General features: G+C 45.2%; 2 protein-coding genes across 7 annotated transcripts in view; one reads left to right on the top strand and one right to left on the bottom strand.

Annotated features, from left to right (window-relative positions):
* ZXDC (ZXD family zinc finger C) overlaps positions 1–24,860 on the top strand; it is a 36,856-nt gene extending 11,996 nt beyond the window's left edge. Inside the window, exons 6-11 of one of the 6 annotated variants that reach the window (XM_037803499.1) lie at positions 1,458–2,146; positions 3,285–3,347; positions 4,015–4,099; positions 19,139–19,308; positions 21,806–21,907; positions 23,206–24,860. In XM_037803499.1, coding sequence (XP_037659427.1) covers positions 1,458–2,146; positions 3,285–3,347; positions 4,015–4,099; positions 19,139–19,308; positions 21,806–21,907; positions 23,206–23,292 — 1,196 coding nt within the window. In that variant the 3' untranslated portion in view covers positions 23,293–24,860. Of the gene's footprint in view, positions 1–1,457; positions 2,147–3,284; positions 3,816–4,014; positions 4,100–8,555; positions 8,776–19,138; positions 19,309–21,805; positions 21,908–23,205 lie in introns of those variants that run through there. The other 5 variants (XM_037803517.1, XR_005211717.1, XM_037803510.1 and 2 more) reach the window with 5 other exon arrangements.
* CFAP100 (cilia and flagella associated protein 100) overlaps positions 22,693–26,279 on the bottom strand; it is a 94,056-nt gene continuing 90,469 nt past the window's right edge. The window contains exon 17 of the mRNA XM_037803536.1: positions 22,693–25,465. Coding sequence (XP_037659464.1) covers positions 25,352–25,465 — 114 coding nt within the window. The 3' untranslated portion in view covers positions 22,693–25,351. The remainder of the gene's footprint in view (positions 25,466–26,279) is intronic.

Here is a 26,279-nt window from a genome sequence, read left to right on the forward strand (position 1 = left end):
TTTCTTGATCTTTATTTAAACTTTGTAGTATTGACCTCTAAAGATAAATTCTGAATTTGGTTTTTTTTTTTGGGTCTCGAGTTGACTTCTTTCATAGGTTTATGTTAAAAATGATAGGCGTTTCTCCTGGACATTTGCAACTTTAAGTGTGAGTTTGGGGTTTAGCCAAAACCATAGAACGGAGGGAACCTTCCTCTCTGACATGCGCGTGTTCCTTCTGGGCCATGTACTAGCAGTTCAACAAGTTGTAGTCAGAGAGCTGTTGGGGAAGCAGAGCTCTGAGCCTTATTTGGCTCTTTTGCCTACATCCTTTTCATTCCCGTTTTCTGTTTGCTTGGTGCTTGAAGGGAGTCCTTGGGGTTAGTGTGATTGCTGTGGCCTCGCCTGCAACCCCCACTTGAATGGTCACTAATGTTTTTGGAAGCGTGTTGATGTTCATTACCCCCTCAAGGGTATCAGATTTATTGAACTCCTTCATCAAATGCAAATAATTATTAGATCTCTGGTAAGTGTTAAGGCCAAAAATTACGGTACCAAATGAAGGCGAAGGGGTCTATTAGAAGTAGTTGTACGTGATGGTTAAGTGCTGCTTTTGGGCCAGGCACTGTGCCAGGTGCTGAGGGTGCAGAGATGGGTCAGTGCACTTAGAAGCCAGTAGGGAGGGAGGAAGGGAGCCAGGAGGTGTGAGAGGTTGGAAATACTGTGGTGGTGGTGGGGGTTACAAAGGGTGGAGTGGGTGGTCCCTGGGGTGGTGTGCCCACCAGGAAAAGCTTCAAGGAAGGGACACATCTCCAGAGCATGACGCTGGGATCTGGTACGCGAGTTGTATGCAGTGAGGTGGAGCTTTATGTCTACCCCAGAGTCAGGCCAAGCAGGCCACTCTTATTCCCGTTGATCACCCCTAGATGACTCAAGTCAATTTTGGGGGATGGCAGGTACCTGTGAAGAGGGACACAGAGTTTGATGAGGCATAAGCTGAAGCGAGCTGATTCACAGATGTTCCCAGAGCCAGATTGCAGCTTGTAGGTGACTCCTGAAGGGTTGTATTCTGTGGAAAGGTTTGCATTCTTCTCAGGGGTGAGTACGGAGAAGAAAGAGTACAGGCTTTGAAGCCAGGAAGACCTGGATTCCCATCTTGCCTCCACCTGTTAGTGTGACTTTAGGGAAAGTTATTTAATCTCCCCTGAGTCATTTCCTCTGGAAAAATCCCTGTCAGCTTGGGGATTTGAGAACAGTGTGTGGAAAATGCTTGGCACGTTGTCAGGCAGTCCCTTCCTTTAGCTGCATTAATTGGTTTCTCTCCGGGTGCTGGACATGGGCCCCAGTCAGTGGTAGCTAGGCCACAAGGTATGTGAAGAAGTTACCTTAAGGGTCACTTGCTAACATCTTGAACGTAAGCAAAATTTCTTAGTTTTTTTTGGTCTCAAAGTAACAAGAAAATTCATTCCCTTTTTCAGATCTTCTAACTCAGCTGGAAGCTACAAGTTCCCTTACGCCCAGCAGTGAACTTACCAGCCCAGGACAAAGCGAGCTCAATAATATAGACCTGGTGTCTCTCTTTTCTAACACATCTGGTAACGGTAGTAGTTCGGCAGGTGCCTCAGACATGGCATTGGTGAACTCTGGAATCTTGACTATCGACGTAACTTCCGTGAGCTCGTCTCTGGGAGGGAACGTCCCTGTTAACAACTCTTTGGGACAAATGGACCCCCTGGTGTTGGTGGCCAACAGTGATCTCCCTCCGAGTCTGGATAGCCCCCTTGTTCTTGGGACAGGAACCACAGTTCTTCAGCAGAACAGCTTAAATATTGATGACATGCAGACTGTCAGTGCAGAAGCGTTAGGTTGTCTGGTATCTCTGCCGGCGAAGAACTCCAGTCGAGACCCACAGGCTTTGACCTCTGGCAGTAATTTAGCATTGAACCTAAGCACACTGGCTCCTTCAGGCAGCCCCTGTGGAAACGGCAGTGTCCCCGAACTGCTGGCTCCAATCAAAGTGGAACCGAACTTGCCTCCTGGCTCAGATGGTGTGGGGCAGCAAGAAGGAAGCAAAGTGGTGACCCAGTTTGTGTTCTCCAATCCAGCGGAAAACTACAATGCTCAGAAAGACACAGACCTAAGTGCAGTGGCTGGCAACTTATATTTGGTATGAAGTACTATATTCCGTCACCACCACATAGCTCACTTGTGTTATACTCACTTTTGAGGATATTCCGGATTAATCATTTACATGCAGACATTTCTTACTGGTTTGCAAAAGGACAGAGCCCTGGCCTACAAGTCTGGATATCTGAATTCTGCTCTTGATTCTGGAACTGACTAGTTTTTACGACCTTGAGCAAATCACTTAACTTATCAGAGCCTTGAATTCTCCTTTATTTATAAAACAAGGGGTTTGGGCTAGATGATTTCTAAGGTCCTGTTGAGTTCTGTAATTCTGTGATAATGTGTTTCTTTTCTTGAAAATCGAGATATTTATTTATATTGGAATGTGTGGCCTTCATGCTTCTCACATTATAAAAAGTCGTAGAGTTACTATTTACCAGAGGAGGGGCTATCACAACATAAACCCTCTCTAAAGGTTTAATGGAAACTTTAAAACCATGCCAGAATATTTTCTAAAAATTAGAATTGACAAAAGAAAAAAAAGGGGTCTGTGAGCCTTCATTCCTGGAGGGTTATAAAAGTACTTCTCCAGTTGTCAGGCTGGGCATTTAAGATACTTTTAATTGTATTTCTTTCAAACATTTAATATAATTTAATTTAAATAATTTAAAGACTCTTGGGAGAGAGTCTAAATGACTTTTTCTCCAGTCTCAGATGGGAATGATCAAAGAGTTTTTTTCTTTGTGGTACAGTTAAATTGATGGCGATATTTATATTGTTCAAAACTGTTAAATCTTCTGCATTAGAATTCGTGGTGAAGGGAACACAGTAACCGAGCTACCATGGAGCTAGCTTTCGCTATTCTTAGTCTCTGAGAAGTGCAGTCTCTGTCTCTCCTTCTGTGGTGTCTCATTTTGTCAGTGCTATGGCTGTACTTGCTAACATTTGCCTAAGTTGCCACAGCAGTTGCCACGCGGACAGGTAAATGGGCACGGGCTGGGAGATGGGCTGCAGTTGAGAGCGAGGCGGGAGGTCGTCCCACGCAGGGACTGGTGCCTTGGTAGCCTGGGAAGCTGTAGTTGTCTCATGCCCCACTCCATCTCCAGAGCTGTAACCGGGTGGAGGCAGGAGAAGCTAGCAAGATCTTCATCCTAACCCCTTGTTCGTTTTCTTGCTAGCTTTGTGACCTTGGGCAGCCTCGCTTCTCTGAGTACAAATGGTGTTTGGTGAATGGGTTACAGGTATGCCATGAGCCATTGAGGGGTGTTCTTTCTCCTTCTTCTTCTTCCGTGCTGATAAATTTTAAACCACTTTTCTTATAAAACACTCATAAATATATAGCACTTAAAATCCTGTTTGAATACTTTGTCTGGCTCCCTCAGTAAACTTCCATATGCAGTAACATAATTATTGTCTTGGTGCATAAGACTTTTAGTAAAGTACCTGCTGCCAGGAGGGCCTCTATGGTGGTTATATGAAATAGGACCTCCCCCAGGTCAGCTGTAAAAATATTATTTGGCATATTATGAAAAATATTGGGAAATGCTCCAGTAAATTAATACTGAGTCACCAACGAAAGGCTGGTTATTCCTTTCAGAAAGCAGAGAAGTATGTCATTTATTTTATAATAGTTTCTATGTAAAATATTTTGATATGTTTTAGACTTTGGAGGAATAAACTTCTCTGAATAATAAAATTATGTACAGTGTTCCAAGTCTGATTTTGTTTAGCTATTGCTAAAATCGGATGTAGCATTTGATTCTTTGTATGCTTTTGCTGGAGATCATAAAACAATTATTGGAGCTTTAATATGTTCAAGAAGCAGTCTTATTAAATGTCAGTAGTTCACGTGCTACCCTTCCTTTGCTATTTAGCTCAAGTGACTGACACACTTTTCTTTGGTCTCAGGAAAGTGGGGGCTCAGCAAGAACTGATTACCGAGCCATTCAACTAGTCAAGGAAAAAAAGCAGAAAGGAACTGAGAACAATGCAGGTGAGGATGTGTGTGCTACAGTGACTGGTTTTTAAGGTCGTGTTTTCTTCTGATGGAAATAGGGATCTGAGAGTTATCTCACAAACTGAAAAGAAACACAGTGGGCAATTCTGTGTTCTTTGTATTACTTCTACATTCAAAATTCCCTTTTATCTTTTATCAGCTCCTTCATTTAAGAACTTAAAAAAATTAACACAATCCCTAGCATCAGAATGGACATGTTTTACTTACCTAATAGAGCTTCAGGAAAGTTAGGGGTTGCTAACTCATGAGTCTGTTACCTGGAAGACTGCTAAAGTAAATGAACAGAGCAGGCCAGGTGTCAGAAAAGCAGAGATGGGAACCTGAAGATAAATGTCCCTTGGCCCCTGCCTTTGGCACTGAGAATCCCCTCTGGGGGCAGTGGCAGCTATTATGTGACACTCACCAGTGGGTGTTCTGTGGCGTTATGAGCCCCTATTTCAGAGTTATGTCGAAATCTCATTTTAAAATGCCAGCAATTTATTTGAATTCTTAGAAGAGCACTGTGTGGACCAAACAAGACCTGCTAGTTTGTCATGTCATGTGTAAATCGGCCCTGAAAGTGTAATAGTGGGATGCAGTGTTTAAAGGAAACTGGTGAGTTCTTTTGTAAAGGTAATGGTGAATTCTTCTCTTAATACTCCCCCTCATTTATATTGTGTGTTTTGTCTTTTTACTTATTTAAAAAATGTCAAGGTGTATGTAGCGATACAATTTTATATCTTGCTTTCTGTTCTTCACAATATCATGGCTTCTTACTTAAAATAACAAGTCTTTATTTTCTGTTGATCAGTTTTCTTGAAGCAAATTTTTCCCTAAATGAGTGTCGTGCATGTCAATGTTAATTGTAATTTAGGAAGAGTTAACCTCCACTATTCACAAAATACCAAAATGGAACTTACAGAGAAAATAGGAGAAAATGTGTGGTGGTGATGATGGAAATCCATAGAATGCAGAATTCACCACACATCAGGCAGAACTAATAAAAGAGACCAAGTGAGTTTATTTATCTTGGTAGGTAATCTTGAACTTGAAGGAAAAAATACTGAAAGCATTCAGGTATATAAATAAACATTGCATCAGTGTAACATACATAGTGGTGGTTCTGTTTTTTTAAAAGTTGTTTTTGTAAATACTTCAGCATTATCTTTAAAAAATAAGGACACCGTTGGGGATTGAATCATGTCCCTGACAAGGCATGTTCAAGTCCTAACCCCATGTCCTGTGGGTATGAACTCATTTGTAAGTGGAATCTCTGAAGATCCTATAGATGATGCCAAATAGAAACAGGGTGGGCCTTAATCCAGTATGACTGGAGTCCTTATAAAAGCAAAAGAAATTTGGACACGGAAGTGACTGGAGACAGATGGCCCTGTGACGGAGGCAGAGATTGCCCACAAGCCACCACCAGAACTCTGGACTCTTGTGGAGAAAGCATGGTCTACTAATACCTGGATATTGGACTTCTGTCCTCCCACACTGTGAGACAACAAATGCTATTGGTTAATCTAGCCAGTCAGAAGTATTTGTCACAGCAGCCCTGGCAAACAGAGATGGTTTTTTAGTACCAAGAGTGGGGTGCTGCTGTGACAGATATCTAAAAATATGGAAATGACTTTGTAATTGGATAAATGCATAGTTGCTGGAAGAATTCTGAGGCTCTTGATAGGAAAAGCCTAGATTGGCTTGAAGAGATATCACTGGAGATATGGACATTAAAGGCAGTTCTGGCTAGGGATCAGAAAAAAACAAGAAGAGTTGTAGAGAGAGTTTCTGCGGTCTTCAAGATTACGTATATCATCATGAACAGAATGTTGGGAGGAATGTGGATGTCAAAAGGGCTTCCCGTGAGGCCTTCGAAGGAAATGACGACTGTGTTACTGGAAACTGGAGGAAATGTGCTCCTTGTTTGAAAGTGACAGAGAACTAGTTAATGGTGAGTTCTGATGTCAGGTGGAAGGCAGAACTTGAAAGTGTGCCGGTTTTGATATATTATATACCCCAGAAAAGCCATAGTTAATGAATCTTGTAGGGGCAGACTGATTAGTCTGTTGATTAGGGTGGAGACGTTTGATTAAATTATTTCCATGGAGATGTGGACCCCGCCCATTGGAGTGCTATAAGAGCAGCTGAGAGACATTTTTGGAGATGGCTGTTGAAAGCTGATACTGGGTGATGCGGACAGAAGGACGTTTGGAGGTGCTAAGCTAAGAGATGCTAGCCCAGAGTTTGCTCTGGAGAAACTAAGAGAGGACCTCCAGATGGTTAGATGCACAGGAGCTAAAGAAGCTAAGAGAAGACCCAGAGACATTTTGGAGAAAACCATTTTGAAATGCAGCCTGGGAGCAAAGGACCAGCAGACACCAGCCACATGCCTTCCCAGCTGACAGGTGTTCCGGACACCATAAGCCGTTCTTCAGTGAGGATATTCCCTTGTTGATGCCCTAGTTTGGACATTTTTTTGGCCTTAGGACTGTAAACTTGTAACCAAATAAACCTCCTTTATAAAAGCCAGTCCACTTCTGGTATTTTGCATAACGGCAGCATTAGCAAACCAGGACAGTGATGAACTTAGACATTTAGCTGAGAAGATTCCCAAGCAAAGTGTGGAAAGTGCAACCTGGTTTCTCCTTGCCACTTATGTAAAATGTGAGAGGAAAAAGATAAACTGCAGGCAGAACTGTTAAGCAAAATGGAACAAGTGCTTGATGAGTTAGAGACTTCTCAGTCTGTGAAACAGTGTTCCTTGAGACTACGGGCAGAGGCAGTCTAGTAGGTCTTCCCTGAGTTCCCAGGAGGGGCTCCATGTGGGGGTGGACAGCTGTTTGCCAAGGAGATTAGGGCTATGATTAATGGATCCCCTTAGCCATCTCAGATGAGGTCACGATGGGAGATGACAATTGTCCAGAAGGTATCTATGGAAGATCCTTTTGTCTGATGGCTCGGAATGCCTTCAACTGCACAGGAAACCGGCAAGGTTTTTGAGAATTTTGTATGAGAAGAAACAGTGGCAGCCTAGATGGAAAGAGGCAAAGATGGGACAGATGAAGGAAGAATGACTTCAAGGGCAGAGTTATGGAAGCAGAGGTTTAGGCAGAAGAGCTTTCCTTATGCTGAGAGAGCAGGGCTGTAACCTGTCATTTGGATTGGGTGGGGCTGCCACTCCAGTGCTCGCAGACTGTGGGACCTGAGCCCGTGTTCACAGAGAATGTGGCTGCCATCCTCGCACTCAGACAGGTGGGGCTGCTGCTCCACAAGCCAGAGGACAAAGCATCAGCCACAGGTGACTCTCAGACCTTGGCATCTAAAGGATCTGTGACCCCTGTCTTCTGTGTCATTTCTCCTTTCTGGAATTGGAATGTCTGTCCTATGCCTATCCCACCACTGTATTTTGGAAATAAATAACTTGTTTTCTTACGCTTCACAGGTTCGTTGATAGAAAAAGAACAGACCTAAGAAAATAATAATAATAAAAGAACAGAAATTGAATTATAGCAGAAAATTATAGAAAGAATAAATCCTGAAGTTGGATAACTGACTTATTGGCTAGACCAAACAGGAACCCTGTGCCTAGCTCAGGGGTCACAAATGCAAATAAACTCCTGAGGGACAGTGATCTGGTGATGCGAGTGGGTGCAGGTGCTGGGTGTGGCCAGAGGTGGTGTGTGGGTCCTGGAGGTCAGAGAGCAGGAGTGTGGTCCCAGCGTGGCTGAATCTTAAACATTTAAAGAAGAGTCAGAAATCAGATTTTAATGTGAAACTTCTCGATGCTTAAGTGTGACAACCTATTCAGGTTTTAAGAAGCCTCCTGTGTAGGCCGCCCTGAACATATCTGAATGGATAGAGTCCCTAGGCTGCCATTTTCTGCCTCTGTCTGAGCAGTTTTACCAAGCAAAAAAAAAAAAAAAATTCCCCAGATTCTGTGGAAAGCCAGGTTATAAGCAGATACCATGTAAACTAGGTAGTAACAAATTAAGAGTACTTGCCCCAAAATGCATAGTTTTCCAGGAAAACGAATCACCATTTTTCACGAATAAGAATACGAGCAATAACCATGGGAAAAATTGAGAGTATAAGAGGCTCCCACTTGCCTAAATGATTACTCAGACAAGTTTTTCTATTCCTACATGGAATTTGTACAGTGAACACTCTTCCAGACTTCTAGGAAATGGGAAGCTTCCCATAATTGGGTGTCAGAATCTGACAAGGACATGACAAGGTCATCCCCAAGAAAGAGCTGCAGATTGGTGATTTGTGAAAATAGTTGGAAATTCTCCAAATAAAGCCACAATTAGGATCTGGCAATTTATTTAATATGATAACTGACCAAATGGGGTTTAATCAGATAGCTTGAAAATGGCTTACTGTTAAGAAATCCATTAAATATGGTTTAACGACAATCATAGGTTAGTGAAGAACTTTATTTTCTCAACAGAATCCTGTATTTGATTTAAAAATTTGATATTCGTTCCTGATCGCAGTAGGAATGGAAAGACATCCCATGATTGTAATTAGACTGTGACCCACCAAGTGCCGACCTCTGCCGTCATCCTTAAGAGTGACCTGGCAGAGGCATGCTACAGGTGCACTCCAGGAGTTACACAAGAGTTACTTTTATTACCACAGTTCCCCTGTCGTTTCACATTGTTCTGGAGGTAAGTCTGTTGTAAGAAAGCTAGGTATGTTGATGGACACATTGTGTATGCCTGTGCGTAGGAACAAAACTGGGAGGGTTTTTTCCTCTGTTAAGATAACAGATTCTTTTGTTGTTTATGATCATTTTTATTTTGTGTATTTGAAGATATCTTGTGTAACTGAAAAATTCATCTTACAGCCCCCATTTAAACAGTGAGCAATAGAGAAACTGTTCTTCCTGGGATGGAAGACCTCGGCCAAAGTTTCATGAGTTGTACCTGGGCATTTGGGGCAGCTGTATAGGACTTCTGACAAGGGTCCTCCGCTGTCCTCCTGTGTAAACTGAGGAATTCCGTCTAGAATCAGTCTCGCTTCCCAGAGGGCGGGGAGCGGGGAGGAGCGGGAACGGGGAGCTTGTCCTCTCACAGGATGGGACGGCTTGTCGCCCCGAGTGGCCCCAGTGCAGCCCCAGCTTGCCGAGCTCAGGGCTGGAACCGGACTTTCAAATTGGCCTGTGAGGGTGGAGGGGGGCGATGAGGCTGTCTGCTGTGCTTGGTGCCGCTGGTTTATGGGGGTTGTTACAGTCATGGGTGCAGCTTAAATGTTTTAGTGACTAATTGGGTGAAGCAAGCCCTGAAATGAAGTCAGTGATCTGATTTTCATAATTCTTTTTTCCACTTTAAAACAAAAATCTTGGAATCTGAGTCCACCGGTTCCTCCGATTTCTCCCCGTGGCGACCAGGATGAGAGGAAGAGTGATTGTATGACGGGGAACTGGGAAATAGAAGGCCTGGCTGAGCACTGGTGGGAGACTGAGCAGGTGGAGCAGAGGCTACTAGTTAACTGGGGGTGGGATGGGTTGGGGAGGGGTGTGGGGGTGGTAATGACAGTTTTAGTATATGAGAGAAGTCTAATAACGTACACATCTAAACTTGAAAAAAAAAAAAGGTTCCTGTTTATTTTAAGGACACCATACCCTACTAGTGGTTTGTGAACCTGCTGGCAATGGAGGAAGATGTCTCAGAATCGCTTAAGAGGCTTTTCGTATGTCCGGGGCCCTTGCCCATTCTGATAGTTGCCGAAGGGCCTGTGGTTGGTGAGGGTGCACTCGGGCTCTCAGCCTCTTTTCTTTTGATTTTGGGATGATCTTGCTTTGGCCATCCCCCTGCGCTGCTGAACTTCATTTAACCAAGGTTAGAACCTACCTTGAAGGTTAAGGGTAAATAAAGCAGTTGCTTGTGAACAGCTGTTAATTAGCACTTCAGGAGTGGGGACCTCTCTGCAGCACACTTCCTGGTGGATGCTGAATGATTTCCCAGCTGCTAAAATAAATACCATACAGACGGTTGGTTTAAACAATGGGAATTTATTGGCTAATGGTTTTGAGGCTGGGAGAAGTCCAAAATTTTGGCATTGGCAAGGCGATGATTTCTCCCCAAAGACTGACATTCTGGGGCTGGGTGCCGGCAATCCTGGGTTCTTGGCTTTTCCATCACATGGCAATGCACATGGCAGTGTCTTCTCCCTTCGGATTCCGTTGCCTTCCAGCTTCTGGCAGCTCCCTGTGGCTTCTCTTTTCTGAGTTTCACTCTGTAAAGGTCTCTACTAATTGGATTAAGACCCATCCTGACTGGGCTGGGCCACACCTTAACTGAAGTCATCTCATCAAAAGGTCCTACTGAAGTTGGGTTCCCACCCACAGGAATGGATCACAAGAACCTGGTTTTCTGGGTCACATAACTCCAAGCTACCACATGGAGTTTGGTGGGAATTCGGAGTACTCAACCCCAGGTCATCTCTTTATCAGGGCTGAGATTTGTTTTAGTCCCATAATTAAAGCTTTGATTTTGAGTGCTGGGATAGGCAGAGATCTTCTGAATGGGATGAAGGGTGCTAAGTGGCAGCAGTTTCCTCCTGGAGCTCCGGAGACTTCTAACTCCACAGTTAGTTCACAGGCTTCATGGACCCATGAGCAAACATCAAGGATTCCCTCAGGTTTCACAGTCATATAGGCCTCATTACTGAAATGATACTTACTTTTCTATTTATTAGCTTTTATGAGATTTTTATTGTTTTTTATGCTGTTTCCTCTGCTTGTTTACTTGGCAAACTTCTTTCTGCAGCTCTAGCTTGTTTTGTATCCTCTTCCATTCTCTCCCACTTTTGTGTCAAATGATTTAAGATGAAAGCCTGATCCAGGCAACCCTTACGTAAAAGTCTTCACTCATTTCTAGATGAGGACCTCTGTTTAATATTTAAAAATCTCTGATTGACTTCTCCACACATGTAATAGCTGTGCTCTTGGTATTTAGTGAGAAAATCCATAGTGAGCGAGCTTCGGAGAGACAGGGTAGCATGGTGATTGAAAGCACCAATTCCAGAAGCGAAAGTGGGGAGTTATGGTGTTTCCCCTCTAATTATATGGCCTTGGGCAAGTTGAACCTCCCAGAGCTTCAGTGTCCTTTAAAATGGGGGCCACAGTGGGAGCTGTCTTTGATAGAGTTGCCCTGAGGATTACACGCAAGAATTCTTGTCAAGTACTTAGCCGGAGATTCCATGATATGTTTAACTGACCCTGTTTTGTTCATCACACCATTGGCTTCCTACATTCACGTAGCATTTTGTTGGCTCAAACTAAAGAAAATAGTGACAGAGCCCCCTGAGCTGTAGATGGAATCCCCTGGGGCCTCAGGTCCTGTCCCCTTCTGCCCTGCACTGTGTTCTGGTGGTGCTCAGCTGTGGTCCTGGGCCACACTCGGTATTGCATGCTGCCCCCAATTTCTCTGCCCCTCTGGATGTTCCTGTTTGTCCTTAGTATGAGTTACCAGGTTTGTCCTTCCCAGCTGGGCCAATCATTGCCATTTTACTTTCACATCCTTGCAGACTGTTCCCTGGGCTCTCTGTCAGCAGAATTCCAGCAAGGTTTGGCCTGTGGGAGGCATCAGTAGAAGATTGGGGAAGGGAGGAAGGGGGAAACCAGAATCAGACTCTCTTTCTCTCTCACTCTCTCTAACCCCCCCCCCCCCCGATCCCTTCTTTGGTGGGAGTTTTGTACAGTGGCTGTGTCCCCTCTGCGATCCTAGTTCTTGCTGGGAAGCCCCTGATGTGGTTCTGGCTGCTGTACATTGTCTCTGTTCTGCCTCTGGTGACACTGGCTCACCCCTTTGTCCCTCCCAGCTGTGGGGGTGGTAAGCGGTTTTGGTTTCCTGCTTACTAATTTTTACTAATGTTTGATTTCTTCATGCAGCATCGCTCACACAACCGATTTTTTTGCATGGAATTAACTCCCTCTGTTTAAAATACCTGGGGAGTTTCAGTATTCCTGATTGGACCCTGACTGATAGCCCAGCCATAAACATCATCTCAAAGCAGGGACTTCTTTGTCCCTGAACCTTGCCCAGGGCCTGTTGTCAGTGGCTCCTTCTGTGCTCTGCTGTAGTCCTTCACCCTAGCAGGTATCAGTACAGTTTGATTGTAATTCATGGGTCCCTGAAAAACACACATACCTTTACTTGGAATACAAGCCAGCAACATGAACTATAAGCTCCATGATAAGGATTTGGGGTTTTGTCCTATAGCACAGTGCCTATAACACTAAGTATAGCACTAAGTGCCTTACACTTAATAAGGATTCAGGAACTATTTGTTCGGTGAGCTATAAAACATGACCAGACCACCCTCATTAAACAAGTCTCAAATAAAACCTATTAAACTTAGAGAGTCAGCATAATCCTGGTACTAAAACCTGACAGAGGTGTGATGTCTTTCATTTTAAGGCTTATTGCGTACACAGTGTTGTTTTAAGCTCCTTAAATCTATCACCTCAGTGAGTCCTCATGACAACCCAATGAGGTGCTGATATCTTTATTTTTTGGATGTGGAACCTGATGCGCATAGAGGCTTATTTGACCAGGCTGTGTAGCTAGCTAGTGTGTAACAGAAGCAGGAGTTGAAACCACCAAGGCCAACTGCTTCCAGAGCCTTCCCTGAGCCTAATGGCTACGCAGTATGCAAGACAACTGTCCCACCTGTGGCTTGGGGCAAGGGATGTGGAAATCCTGAGTGAAGTACCAGTAGGTGGACTGCAGGAGAGGTAGGGTTTACCCAGGTTTTGGGTGGTTCAGTGTAATTTACCATATCAGAATATCAGAGGAGAACCAGGTTATCTTCAAAGATGCCAAAAAGGCAGTTGATCCATTACCATTGCTGATTTAAAAACCATTGCAAACCTTAACCAACTAGGAACCAAAAATGTTTTCCTAATAATAGCAAGTCAAGCTAACAGTCAACATTTTCATTGGTGAGACATGAAGCATTCCCACTAAAATCGGAGGAAAAGGCAACAAAAAGCCAACCATGCAAAAACATTTGACACTTTTAGGGAAGGATTAGCAGAAAAGAGGTAAGCAAACAGAAGTGAGGAAGTGATGATTTATTTATAGCCACTGTGATCATTAGACTGAGAAAACCCAAGGGAATTGACTTAAAGATTTGTAAGGTAGCTAATTGCACAATAAATATTTGTCTGTGCTGAATTCATAGACTTTCTATTAGAATCACCAGAAAAAATAATGAAAATAAATTTCATTCATAATAGCCATAAAAGTAATAAAATATCTCAGGGTCACTGATGGCAATTATGCTGCACTGGTATAAGACAGAGGCCTACCAGACACTTGGCTAGAAGTATTTGTTTCTCCTTATTTTGCATATTTTACTCAGTGCTTTTAAAGTCCCAAAGGAGCTTAAAAACAGCTGTTAGTTTTAAGTTGATCTGAAAGAATAATGGTGTTACGATTTGCTAATGCTGCCATTTTGCAAGATACCAGAATTGGATTGGCTTTTATAAATGGGGATTTATTAAGTTACAGATTTACAGTTTTAAGGCCATAAAAGTGTCCAAACTAAGGCATCAACAGATGATACCTTTATTGAAGCTTGGCCAGTGGTGTCCAAAAAACCTGTTAGCTGGGAAGGCACATGGCTAGTGTCTGATGATCCCAGGTTGTGTTCTAGCTCCTCTCTCAGCAACTGCATCCTTGGTTCTTTCTCCCAAGACTTTTCAAAATGGAGTTTTCCAGAATGTCTTTGGGACTCTCATAGCTTCTTCAGCTCCTGTGCATCTGAGTGTTGGGATCTTCTCTTAGCTTCTCTGTAGCAAACTCCAAGGTAGCATCTCCAGACGTCTCCAGGCATCTCCAACTGTCAGTGTCAGTGTCAGCTCTTAGCTTTTCTCCAAAATGTCCCTCTCAACTGCTCTGAGCTCCTTTTGTTTGTGAGCTCTTTTATAGGACTCCAGTGATTAAGTCAAGACCCACCCTGAGTGGATGGGGTCCATATCTCCATGGAAATAATTTAATCAAATGTTGATTGAGTTGGTTGAGTCACATCTCCATGGAAACATGCAATCAAAAGATTACAACCTAGTCAACACTAATATGTCTGCTCCCGTAAGACTGCATTAAAGAATATGGCTTTGAGGGGGATGTAATATATCCAAACTGGCATAAATGGGGTGAGAATATTCAAGAAAGCTTTGAAAAGAGAAGTAGCGGGTGGGGAGAGTTGTTCTGTTGGTTGGTTTATCGAGGCTACTGACGCTTGAGTGATCTGGTAGTGTGCACGTGGCACTGGAGGAGAGCTGGAGCAGCAGAACCAAGGAGAGCGCCAGTACCCTAAGCATGTAATGTACAAAACTGGTTTTCAAACCATCAAGGAAGGGATGAGCCTTCAGTCAAAGGTTCTGGTAATATTTACTCTTTGGAAAAAATGAGTTTGGATTCCTTAGTCACTTTAGTCTGCAATTCCACATCCAGAACAAACCACTTTTGACATTCTGATGCTAAGCATTTTCCTATCTGTATATATAAACCACTTGAAATGATGCACATACAATTATATCTGCTTTTTGCTATCAATAGTATGAAGATATTTCCTTGTAAAGGAATATATTTATATATTGTGTCTTCAATGGCTGCATCGAACTAAAGAGATCAGGAATTTTGGGGGTTCTTTGAGAGAACAGAGCCCCAATGTCCCTTGGCATCCCCTCTGCGTAATGAGTGAAGTCTCCTACCCGTGGGAGAATTGCAAAGATGGTCACTCAGATCATTTTTTACACACCAGTCAGGACCGCCTGAGGCTTCTGAGATAGTGGCTTGGAGGACCCAGGGCTGGAATGTTAGGCTCCTGGAACCACCACCGCTCCAGGGCATTTGTGCCCCTGAGGGCTGGACCATCTTTATTTCAGGTCCTTTCCCAGAGGTGAGGAAGATCCATGCCTGTAGTTGGCACTGAGCTCGCCTTCTGTGGCTGCCACCTAGCGCCATCTTCAAGAGGTTGCCAGGGTAGGGCTGCTGGGTCCCTTGGGCATTTGGTCTGAGCCAGGCTCTGGGCCATCAACCTCGCCAGTTCTCTGTATGGCTCTGCGAGTCCCAGTCATGTGGCTCCAGTGCAGGGGAACCAGCACTTTGAACCCAGATAGGCCAGCTCTAGAATGTGGGATCTTGACCACTTTGTTATTTGTCTTTATTACCCATTAGCGTTCTCTTGGCCTGGTAGCCAACCTTCCTGCCAACATTCCCTTTCTCGTGCAGTTTTTCCTAAGGGTGAATGTTGCGATGTTCTGATGGAGATACAAGGAGGGTGTTGACAGCTTTCGTTTAAAAGCCTTACCCCTTCCCAGCCCTCTGCTGTTGTAAAAGATTCCATTGCTTTTGAGGACATGAAACAAAAGCGTTCATATATATGAACCCAAGCAGTTCCTTTCAGTTATTAAGTTTGTTCAAAATTTTTTTTTATTGTGGTAACATATATAGAGCATATAATACCAAATTTGCCACTTCAACTGTTTTTAACGTTACAGTTCAGTGGCATTGCATTCACAGCGTAGTGCTACCTTCACCAGTATCCAATTAGCCAGTTTTCCGTCACTTCAGACAGAAACTCCACACTCTTTAGGTGATAACTCTCCATCCCCTTCCCCACCCCCCAGCCCTTTGTAATCTCTGCTCTACTTTCTGTGTTTGTATTTTCAGCTATTGACTTTTCACCCCTAGGATGAGTTCTTAACAGGAAAGAAAAATACCTCCTGATGCTAAAGCACAGTACAAGTTAGTGCCAGTGATACTTTTAAATGTAACTGCAGATTTTTCAGAGACACTGGATTAAACCTGTAGATAAAAAAGAAAAAAAAAAATTTCTTTCGGATTATGTGTGCTAATTAAGTAAAGCCAATTTATCATAAAATATTTACTCTAGAGTTAATCTTATTTCCTGTTATGAAATTGTCTCTATATCATATTAACAAAAGTAGAATCATATTCCTGTCACAAAGTAGTTGTTTTTAGCTCTTGTCTTTCATTAAGTATAATGGAAAAGTGAAATCATGATGTCTAGCAAAATTAGTGGAATCATTTATGATTTCTCATATGATTCTTATTTACTTCTGCCCTAAGTTGAATAGCCTACTGGCTTGCACACATTTAGTGAAGGAATGTAATGCTTTTATCTTCTCTCTTACTTCATAGATAACTCACAGCCTAATCTACAGACTTGATATTGCATCATTATAAAATAATGAGAAGTAAATGGCACAGTGATTTAGCTTGTTTTTATAAGTTATAAAAATAATCAATATTGAACATCATTTAAATCTTGACTGCTTTTAAAAGTGACCTAAAAAGATACTTTATTTGATGCCTTCCTTAATTATATTCTTCAGTGGTGTTTGTAATATTCCTTGAAACATGTTTCAGTATGTTTATTTGATTTAAAAAATGAAGTCAGATGTTTTTTGAGAAAATCAGCATAATGTGACTGACTGCTTTTACAATAAAGCCTGGCTTTGCCAGTTAGGTTTTGTAGTAGGTATTGAATTGAATGAGCTAAATCTCCAGCTCCAAAGTTTTGATGAAATTCTATTTAAATTTCATCAAGATGAACATTTCATTTTTTTAAAAAAATGTTTTTAATTAGCAAATATATATGCTGACCATATCTAATTCTTGCAGTAAGTAACATTTATACACAGGTATACGAACTAGGAAAAAACATAACCAGTCAGTAATACTCATCTTAAGATGCATTGTCAATACAATTTTGCTTTTAATTATTACATTATCTACCAAAGCATCTAAGATATTTTCATGTTCTGATTGTTTTTGTGTTTCTAATAATTGCCATGGTGTCTTAATCCAGAAGAAAAATTGTAACTCCTAAGAAGCATATAGGAAATTTCAGTAAATAAAATTTCTGTTTAGGTACATATTTTCATTGCAGGGGAATATGCTAGAGTGATAAGAGTTGGAAGCATAAAAACATATTAAGGTAAAATTCTGGAGGTGAGTGGAACAGTATATAGGTTAATGGAGCAGAGGAGATGAGGTGGGACTGGTAACTGTTAAGGAAGAGTGAGGAGGCTTTGGGCCCAAGGTGCCTTGCTTGCCTCACCCAGGTCCCAGCTCTGCTCTGCTGTTGAGAGTGACGACAGCAGTCAGAGAGGAGGATCTAGACATGGAAAATGACCGGAGATCAGTCAGCATGAGGGCTGTTTGGCTCCCAGCGGTATTCAGAGATGTCATGGAACCAGATTTCCCTGCAGTGAAAGAGGAACCGAATGTTGTCCCTGGAAAACCAAACCTTGACATCAAACATCCCAGTTAGTAATTGCTCTCGAAAGATAAGCGAGAATTCCCCAGGCATCCGGGTGGAAAAGCAAGCCCTCCATCCGCACAGGAAGAGATTGTAGACCTTCCACAGGAAAGTGCAGTATCAGATCTATGTCTGAGATCCTGAGGATAAGGAAGTATGGCCCAAGGTCTTCTACTCAGCCAGTATCAGGCAACAGGAAAGCTCTTGGGACACACAGGACCTGTGCAAGGTGCTGGGGAACTAAATCCAGCCATCCATGAGAAGACTGGACCAGAGATGCAGCAAAAACAGTGCTTAAAGTAGTGTAAATCTCATTGTAAATAACTGCAGGGAGTTAGGGCCTCAAAACTGGTATCAGCCTCAAGTTTAAACTTGCAAGAAAGACGGCTGTCAGCAACCCAGCTCATCCTCTGTGGCAGAGTCGGTGGTTCCCGTTTAAAATGAAATATACAGTACCGAAAAAAAAAAACCCTAAACAAAGAATCTACCTCTTAATGTGTTTAGTCTTTTTTTTTTTTCACTTTAGATCAATTAGAAATTCTCATGAAGAAATACTACTCAGAAGTTTAGCAAGTCCTTCAGTTCCACTTGTTTATCTTTTGTTAAATCAACAGAATTAAGTACTTTTATTAAAAATAACTTGCATGATATTGGTTGTAAAATTGCTTTTATCAGTCTATTCATATATATGTGTCCAGTGATGTCTGAATATAGCACTAAACATCAGCTAAAATTTCTCTGGTGCTATCAGGCAGGCACTGTTCTTAGCTCTTATCACATATTTACTCATTTAAACGTCATATGACATTACTACAAGGTAGAGATAATTATTCCCAAGTTACAGGTAGAGAACACCAAGGCCCAGAGGTTAAATTGTCTGCTCTAGGTCACTTCGCAAAGTAGGTAGTGAAGTCAGGATTTGAACCCAGGCCTCTGATCTCCTACCTGCTCCTCTAGGCTGCCTCCAGTGCTTCCCAATGCTAATGTTATTTCTGGGTATCAGGACGGTTTCTTCTTTATACTTTACTTCATTACTTAATTTATATACATATTTTTAAATTCAGTTTTATTGGATATATTTACATACCATACAGTGATCCATGGTGTTCAATCAGCTGTTCACAGTACCATCATATAGTTATGCATTCATCACCCTAATCTATTTTTGAATATTTTCCTTACACCAGAAAGAATCAGAATAAGAATAAAAAATAAAAGTAAAAAAGAACACTCAAATCATCCCCCCATTACATATTTTTATAAGACCAATGAAAAGATTATTTTTTAGAAAGGTTGCTGCACAGAAGGATTTGGGAGCTATTTTGTACATTCTTGAACAAGAGTGGGATGCGATGACCTTGTGCTTTCTTTCCTCCTCTCTCTTCCATGAGTGTTGCTTGGAGCGGTTAGTTTTATCAGTGAGTCTACCAGGCATCAGGAGCTGGTGGAATTGCAAGGATAGAATGAGAGCCTCTGCCTTCCAGAAGTGAGCAACTGGGGGCTCATTACTTTCGATACCAAAGATATGTCTAATACATTTTTTAAACTTTCTAATCAAAAATCCTCTTTTTTTCTTTACCTCTTACCTCGTGGCATCCCTCGAGTTGTTCTAAGTCTGCAGGGCTGTGCCAAGTGACAGCAGAAAGGCCGTTTCCCACAGTGGCACCTCAGTGAGGGCAGGGGTCTATTCCGTAGATCATGTATTGGATGTATTGGTTTCTTTTATTGTAGGATCCTCAGGGTCTACTCAGAGGAAAATAAAAGGAGACAAAGTCAGCCCTGCTCACTTCCGCGCAAGCCAGAGCCGTTGGTTGTGTGGGAATCTTGTGGTGCCCAGCAGAGCCCTGCCAGTACCAGATCCAGGAGCCGGGGCGCAGTGTGTTCATGTCCAGTTACTGCAGGTAAGAGCCGGGATTCAGGAGGTGGGTGGCGGAGGCTGGAGTCTGGGCAGGGCCAGGCTGGGGCGGGACAGGTATCAGTCGATGGCTTAGGAATGCGTGGTGGGGGCAGGTGGGGACGGCCCCTGGGCAGCCTCCCCTCCCCTCAGCTGTCCACGGTGGCCAGGTCAGCTCACTGCAGGCCGTTACCCCCTCATGCTCCCTCATCTCAGTGCACTGCCTTCTCATCCCCACCCCACATCTAAAAAGACCCCAAGGCCTATTTTACATTCTAAAGATCCCCACATAATCCCAGCTTCCCCATTCTTCCCATCCAGTTACACTGCATTGGTTCAAGCTTTTACCTTTATTTGGGTTAATGCAACAGCTTCCTAATGGTCTCCGTGTCCCCAATTCCCCAGTCAATCTGTCTTCCACCCGTCTCTGAAGCTTCTCTTTCTCTAATGCGAATGGGTCCGTGGTCCTCTCCTGCATACGGCATCAGGACGAGGTGCTGCCCAAGGCTGCCTGAGGGCAGGCCCCAGCCTCTGTCCCTCTCCCTGCCCTGCTGTCCCCAGGACCTGCTGCTCCCGTGAGGATGGGCCAGTCGGCTTCCTCTCTCTCACCCTCAGGCAGCACCTGTCACTCCTGGCTGTGGGTCCTGGAGGCTGCTCACGGCACACCAGAGGCCATAGCCTTTATTGTGCTCTGTTGAAGGTGGTTTCTGGTTCCCCCCCCATTTTCTTGCCTGTCAAATAAATGAGCCCCTCAAGGACAGGCCAGCACCCTCTCAGGCTTTGCCGGGCCCAGACCAGCAGGTCCTGTCCTCTCCTGCAGCTGCTCCCCCAGCGCTCACTGGACATGCTAACGCCGCAGATCCAGGCACGCCCTGGTGCTCAGGCTCGTTTGTGAGTGGCTGAAAAGGGGAACATTTGGCGGGGTTTTGGGGGACAGGAGATTTAAAAGCTGAGGATGGAGCTTTGGCCTGGCCCAGTCATAGGCCACCTCTTCACTGAGCATCTTCTGTATGACACTCTATGGGCTGGGGACTGCCATGTAGCTGGGGAAGCAAAATTACAGGCACCCTAGAACATCTAAGTGCTGAGCCAACCATGACTCGGACACTCAGAAGAAGGGTTTAACGAGATGAGATGTGTGGGGTCTGTGGTCCTGGGAGAGATTCACGAAGGACGTAAGCCTGAGCTGGCCATGAAGAATCAATGGGGTTTAGATGGATGCGGGAAAGAGGGGGTGGCAGGGACAAAGGCTTGTTGGTGTGCGTGAGCAGTGGGGGCAGCAGTGAGGAGTCTGGGGGTGCTCATTAGGGCCTCAGAAGATGCCACAACATGTGGCTGCTCTTACAGCAACAAGAGGCCAGTGTGGGCATTTGGGTGGGGCCGGGGGTGGAGCCTCAGGGACAAGCCAGAAAACATGTCCCTTCCCTCCAGGTTTGGGACCAGGGGCGTGGCAACAGCTCAGAGCTTGAACAAGGTAACAGACCCTTCAAAGACAGGAGCAGTGAATGAGTAGGGAGGCAGAGTGACCAGTCCGAGACCCTCTGGACACGAGACTTCTGAGCATGCTTACTGCTTGCAGATCAGAAGCAGAGAAGGAAGGTCATGCGTTTTGAAACAGGGAGACTGGAAGAAAGCTAGTACCACAGGTGGAACAGGAGCCAGCTGGGAAGAGAGCAGGCAATTTTTCTTAGAGACCCCCAACTAAAGATAGAGGCCCTGAGGTGGGGGAGACCTGACTTGAAAACTTTATGTGTCCTGTAACACCAGCTAGTGTGAGCTTGGATAAGTTACTCAACCACTCTGGGCTTCAACTCTGTTGTCTATAAAATGGGAATAGTAGCGTTCAGTGCTTGACACATAGAATGTTCTTGAGGCTGTGGGGGAATGAGAAGTGTGAGCCCAAGGAGCCTCCTCCTCTAAGGTGACATTGGTGATGTGGCAGTGATGGTGGTGAACAGCTGGGGCCGGACGTGCAGAGTCAAGACAGGTGAAGCCTTAAATAGTGTTCACTGTCTGAGTTGGATGACCAGGGGCCTGGTAGCCTCACCTTCTCTTGTGGGTTGGGGCGAGGGCAGAGGTGAGATGGGGAAGCACAGAGAAGGCCTTTTGGCGTTGGAGAGCAGATGAAGGCGGCTCTGGGGAGGAGGGCTGAGGCAATGGGAGGTGCATTGGCGTCCTCTGCAAGGAAGAGCCCACAGGAAGGAACTGGCATTTGGACTGAGGACAGGTGTCTTGAGTGTGGGAGCCACTTGGGAGTGCAGGTGAGTTCCAGGAGAGGAGCCCAGGGAGGGGAGGACAAGCCAGTTGGTTGACAGTTCAGGGAATGGGGAAGGGGAGGAGGGGTGAGGTAGCCTCAGTCCCTGGTGCCAGTGACTGCTGGGTGCTTGGGCTCTTTCCCCACTCAAGTCTCGCAGTAAAGGAGGTTCTTCAGGCAGAGATGACCAAGGCTGTATGCTCTGTTCTACATGCCGTGTGAAAGGTTTTTCCCACTGCCGTCTCCCCAGGACAAGCCTGCCGGGGAAGGAGCCTTGCCGTTTGCATCCAGCTCGCAGCCTCCCACAGCCCACCCCTTCTTCACCGTTGACGTGCCAGTCTACGTCCTCCAGGTCTGGATGCCTTACAGCTCTTTATTTTTACTGTCAAAACTATTGAAAAAGCTTTGCAGCCTCCTGGAGGCTGTCTTTACAACAGCAGGTTAGTTCCTGAGGTAAGTGGGCCTCACTATGAGACTGGAGCTGGTTTCTGTGGATATTTGGCACTTTGGGAAAAGGTGGGTAGATGGCAAGACTAACGTGGTCTAGCTCAGATTTACTCATAGTGTAGCTCATACTTGCCAACAAGGCAAAATTTCGTATGCTCTTGGATTAGTTTATACTTTAAAAAGTTGACTCACTTCCTTTGGGAAGTAGGTGGGCCAGTTTTTAACATATGGGAAAAGAGATCCAGAATAATTAACTTGTTTGCTTAAGTGATTAATAAACCAAGAACAGGTGGCAATGGATAATTCAGATTTGGATTTCTAACAAGATGGTTTATATATATATATATATATATATATGTATTTACGTTATTTAATATATGCACTATTAAATCCATGCAAATGGTCATTTTAGTTCTGTCTCATTCAAATTGGGCAGTTCATCATTTTCAATATCAAAAGTAACTGTTGAATCAGGCATTGGGAAGAGGTGGAGAAGTGGGTGCTCGGACTGGTAGGGGCAGCCTGTAAACTGGAGGGCAGTTTGGCAGCGTGGATCCAACAAGGTTCAACAATGTCTGCTCCACTTTGGCAATCCTCGCATGAGACTATTCCTAAGGCAATAAGGTGGGCGTGCAAATAACCAAAGGACGCTCACTGCAGCGTCAAGTCTGCTGGTGAAAAAGTGGAGATTCGATGAGTCATGTGTAGCCAGGAGGTTGGAGTCCGGTTTGGCCACGAGAAATGAAGTAGATGAAAACCTCTTAACTTGGAAAGATGTTTACTGTACATGAAGCGGGAACAAAAGGTTACAAAATAAGAATGATCTTGTTTTTGCAAAAAGATAAGTGGGTACTTGAACATGTGTGGGTATATATCAGTGTGCAAAGAAAAATCTGGAAACACACACAACACAGTATTGGGTCCATCCTCCCTTTTGTTTATCCATATTTTAAATATTTGCTTCAAGGAGCATGCTCTGAAAATAAGGGGAAAGCAAGTTCTTGTTAATTAAGGAAAATCAGAAATGCCTTCCTGGCCCCCCGACATGGGTTTGTATTGTCTGTGGGCATTTTGGTGAAAAAGCAGAACTGTTGTCTTCTGAGAGGCATCATTTGAGCTGCGGGCCCTCAGAGCCCAGGTGCCGTGTCTGGCCCTGGCTCCCGCTCTCCCTCCTGCCCTGACATGCTCTGCTTGCTTCCACAGGAGGTGCTTCCTGCTCCTGCCAACACTGCTGGTCCTGAAACCGCCCGGTTCCCAGGAAGCACCATCAATCTGCGGGACCTGCAGTGAAAGCGCCGCCCTGCTTTGGGACAGACCTGGGGATGAGCATCTCCACTTTGTTTTTTTCCCCTCAGGACCCAGGGTAGATGGTCTCGTGGACCTGGGGGAGACTCCCACTCAGTTTCCGCTCGAACATCCAAGATCCTTCTACAGAAGATGTTTTGGTACCTTTACTAAAGGAGGATGCTTTTCTTACATTTCATCAGGAACGATGTTGGGGCTGTTTGAAACTGCCTAGTCCGAGTGAAGTGCTTCCATGCCACGAGCAGTGCCTTCTGCCAGAAGCACGTTCTCTCTCCTTACCCCACTGTGCCTGCGCAGCCCGCCCTGCCATCCTGTTCTGATGCGTCCTGGGCCGTGGAGGCAGGGTAGTTAGCAAAGCCACAGTGGGGTCTTCTAGCTTCCATGTTTGGGCGTTTTGCCCAAGAGGTGACTAGAAATACCCTGTCCTTCCTGAGAACTTGTGTGGCAGGCCATTTCCCAATGACTTGGACCATGTCCCTGGAGAGGTCAATTTTGCCATATTAGGGCAAAGGTGGGCACGTCGTCCCAGGGAAGCCCAGTTCTAATCCATGTTCTAATCTGTGTTCTTGCTGTGGAGGCAGAGCTGGCAGTGTGTTTGTGGGGGGGAGAAGCAATGGTGAGTGGGGTGGGGCATGTCGAGGGGATCCGTTTGCGAGCCCCTTTTCATAGACCCCACTTGCAGCTCAGAGTTGGGGAATGGGAGAGTTGAAAGTTCCAAAAATAATTTTTCCAGATTCTGTATTTTGAAAATTAACATTTAATAGTCATTTGACAACAGTTTGTAAAGCGATGTTCTGACTCCTATAAATTATTTATAGGACTATAATAAGGGTATGTATGTGTATGTTTTATTAAGTTTGGAGATGTGCATATAATATGTAAACTCATAGTTTTACAGAGTAAGGTATGTCTCATGAAAGGGGACAGGTTGATAATCTTGCACATATTTATTTGTTAATTACGGTTTGTGGGAAAGACACAGGGTTGTTCAGAAATGCTTTCCTCTTGCCTTGTGCCTTTCCAAGTGTGTGTGTGTGTGTTTGTTCGGATGCTCTTTTGATTCTCAGGCTTGGAATCGTCCAGACCCTGCCCATCCTCTGTCTCTCTATTTCTGGAATTTGGGGATGACTCCAGCATTCTGATGTGCTCCTTCTGTTTGCTCTGCCCAGAGGTGCAGTCTGTCTGGAAGAATTCAAGCCGCATTTGTGTCTGGTTCTTTTCCACAGAATTCTGTGCTGTGCCACAGACCTAAGGCCAGGGGCTGAACTTGCCCTCCTGGCACCTGACCTGCGGGACGGTCCAGGACTGGCCCATGGCCCCTCTGCCCCCCTGCAGGAGCCGGGCCCACCTGCCGGTGCAGCTGTGGAGCCTGCGTGGCGCCCACAGGTCCGCTTTCCCTCCGGGGCAGCTCGTTGCCCCTCTCACGCCCCTCAGTGAACGTCTGCCATGGGATGATTGGTACTGGCTGTCAATGTTTCCTGGGCACTGTGGTTCACTGCTGGTGATGGCTCGACTTCCAGGGCAACAAATAAAAGTTTTTTTTTGTATGGTCAGCCCAGCAGAGGTTTCACATGGCTTAATTCAAGGATCTGTGTCTAGAGTGTAAAAGTGATTTTTCTCTTCAGTTCATCTGCCCAGCTTGCTGCTTGCTTTTCTTTTGCCTTTATAGTGGGGTTAAGCCTACATTGTATCTCGACAGTCAATTGGAGTTTCTGCCCAAGGCTTTTGTCCCTCTTAAAGCTGCCATTTGCAGCAACAGCTAAAATGCTGCTCTCCCCCATACACACACGTTTGCTCAGGGCTGGAGGATAAAAGAGAGAGGGATGCTGACGTTTACTGACAGCGTCAGCTTTCTTGAAGAGGCCTCTGAGACACCAAAGAGACACAAATTTATTTCTGTGCAAGGAAGGAAACGTACGGGAGAAAACCGAAAGCACGAATGCCAGTTTAAATCATGATCCAACCAAAACCCAGCCCAGTCTCTTCCACAGCTAGTGTCTTTCATAAGCTTCAGCCGAACTCCCCGGCCAGGGCTGTGAGATGGTTAAGTGAAGAAAAACAGCAGTTCTTCCTTATCCTTGTCCTTGAACACGTGCTCGGACGCCACCTTGGCTTGGGCAGGTGGGGGTCGGGAGCGGCACACCAGCCTCCTGCCCTTCTGCAGGAGGAAATGCACTCATGAGCATCTGGCCTGGGCAAGCACTGCACCAGAGGGCATTTTCCGATGCCCCTTACCCCTGGGGTGTGCGGGCAGTCGCTTGGCCTGCAGACTTTGCAAGATCCCTGGGACTCTCGCAGTCACTCCCTCCAGCAGACGGGGCAGCCCAACAGGACCAAGGGCTAGACTGATTGTGAAATAACTCCAGCGTGCAAAAAGTCTACACCAGCATTTACTGAACTCTGTTCCATGAGCACTAGCTCCTAGACTGGGGGGAGGCCACAGAGAGTTAACCCACTCCCTTTGCTGAGGGGATGACAGCCACCCTGCAGTCTTTGCTACGTCCCAGGGACCAGGGTTCCCAATTCCAGGCGGGAGGTGCCGGCCTGAACATTGAAAGCCGTGTTGGGTGGCCATGTTTGGGGCCAGGGACCACACTTCCTATGGCCAGGGCTGCCTTGGGCCAGGCGCCCTCGCCGGTCCAGAAGGCGGTGGCTGCTGAGGCTCACTCAGCATGGGGCTTGGGACAGACCAGGAGCTTGGCCAGGGGCCTGGCTGGGCTGCAGGGCAGTGTCCATGCCGCTGGACAAGCTGGGGGGCTGGGTCCTGACCAGGCACATGTGTGGAGTGGAGAAGACTTGGCCCCACAGGGCTCTGGGAGCGGCTGGGTGGGTGGCCCTGGGACCTGGAGACCCTGCCTGTACCCTGGCCTTGCTCCAACTGCCACTTGAACCCCTGCTCAAAGCCTCAGCGAGACTGCAAAGCAGGGCGATCTAGGGTCCTGGCATCTCCAAGCCCCTCCCAGCATGGCTGG

Source organism: Choloepus didactylus, chromosome 1, assembly GCF_015220235.1.
Source record: "Choloepus didactylus isolate mChoDid1 chromosome 1, mChoDid1.pri, whole genome shotgun sequence".
Taxonomy (NCBI): domain Eukaryota; kingdom Metazoa; phylum Chordata; class Mammalia; order Pilosa; family Megalonychidae; genus Choloepus; species Choloepus didactylus.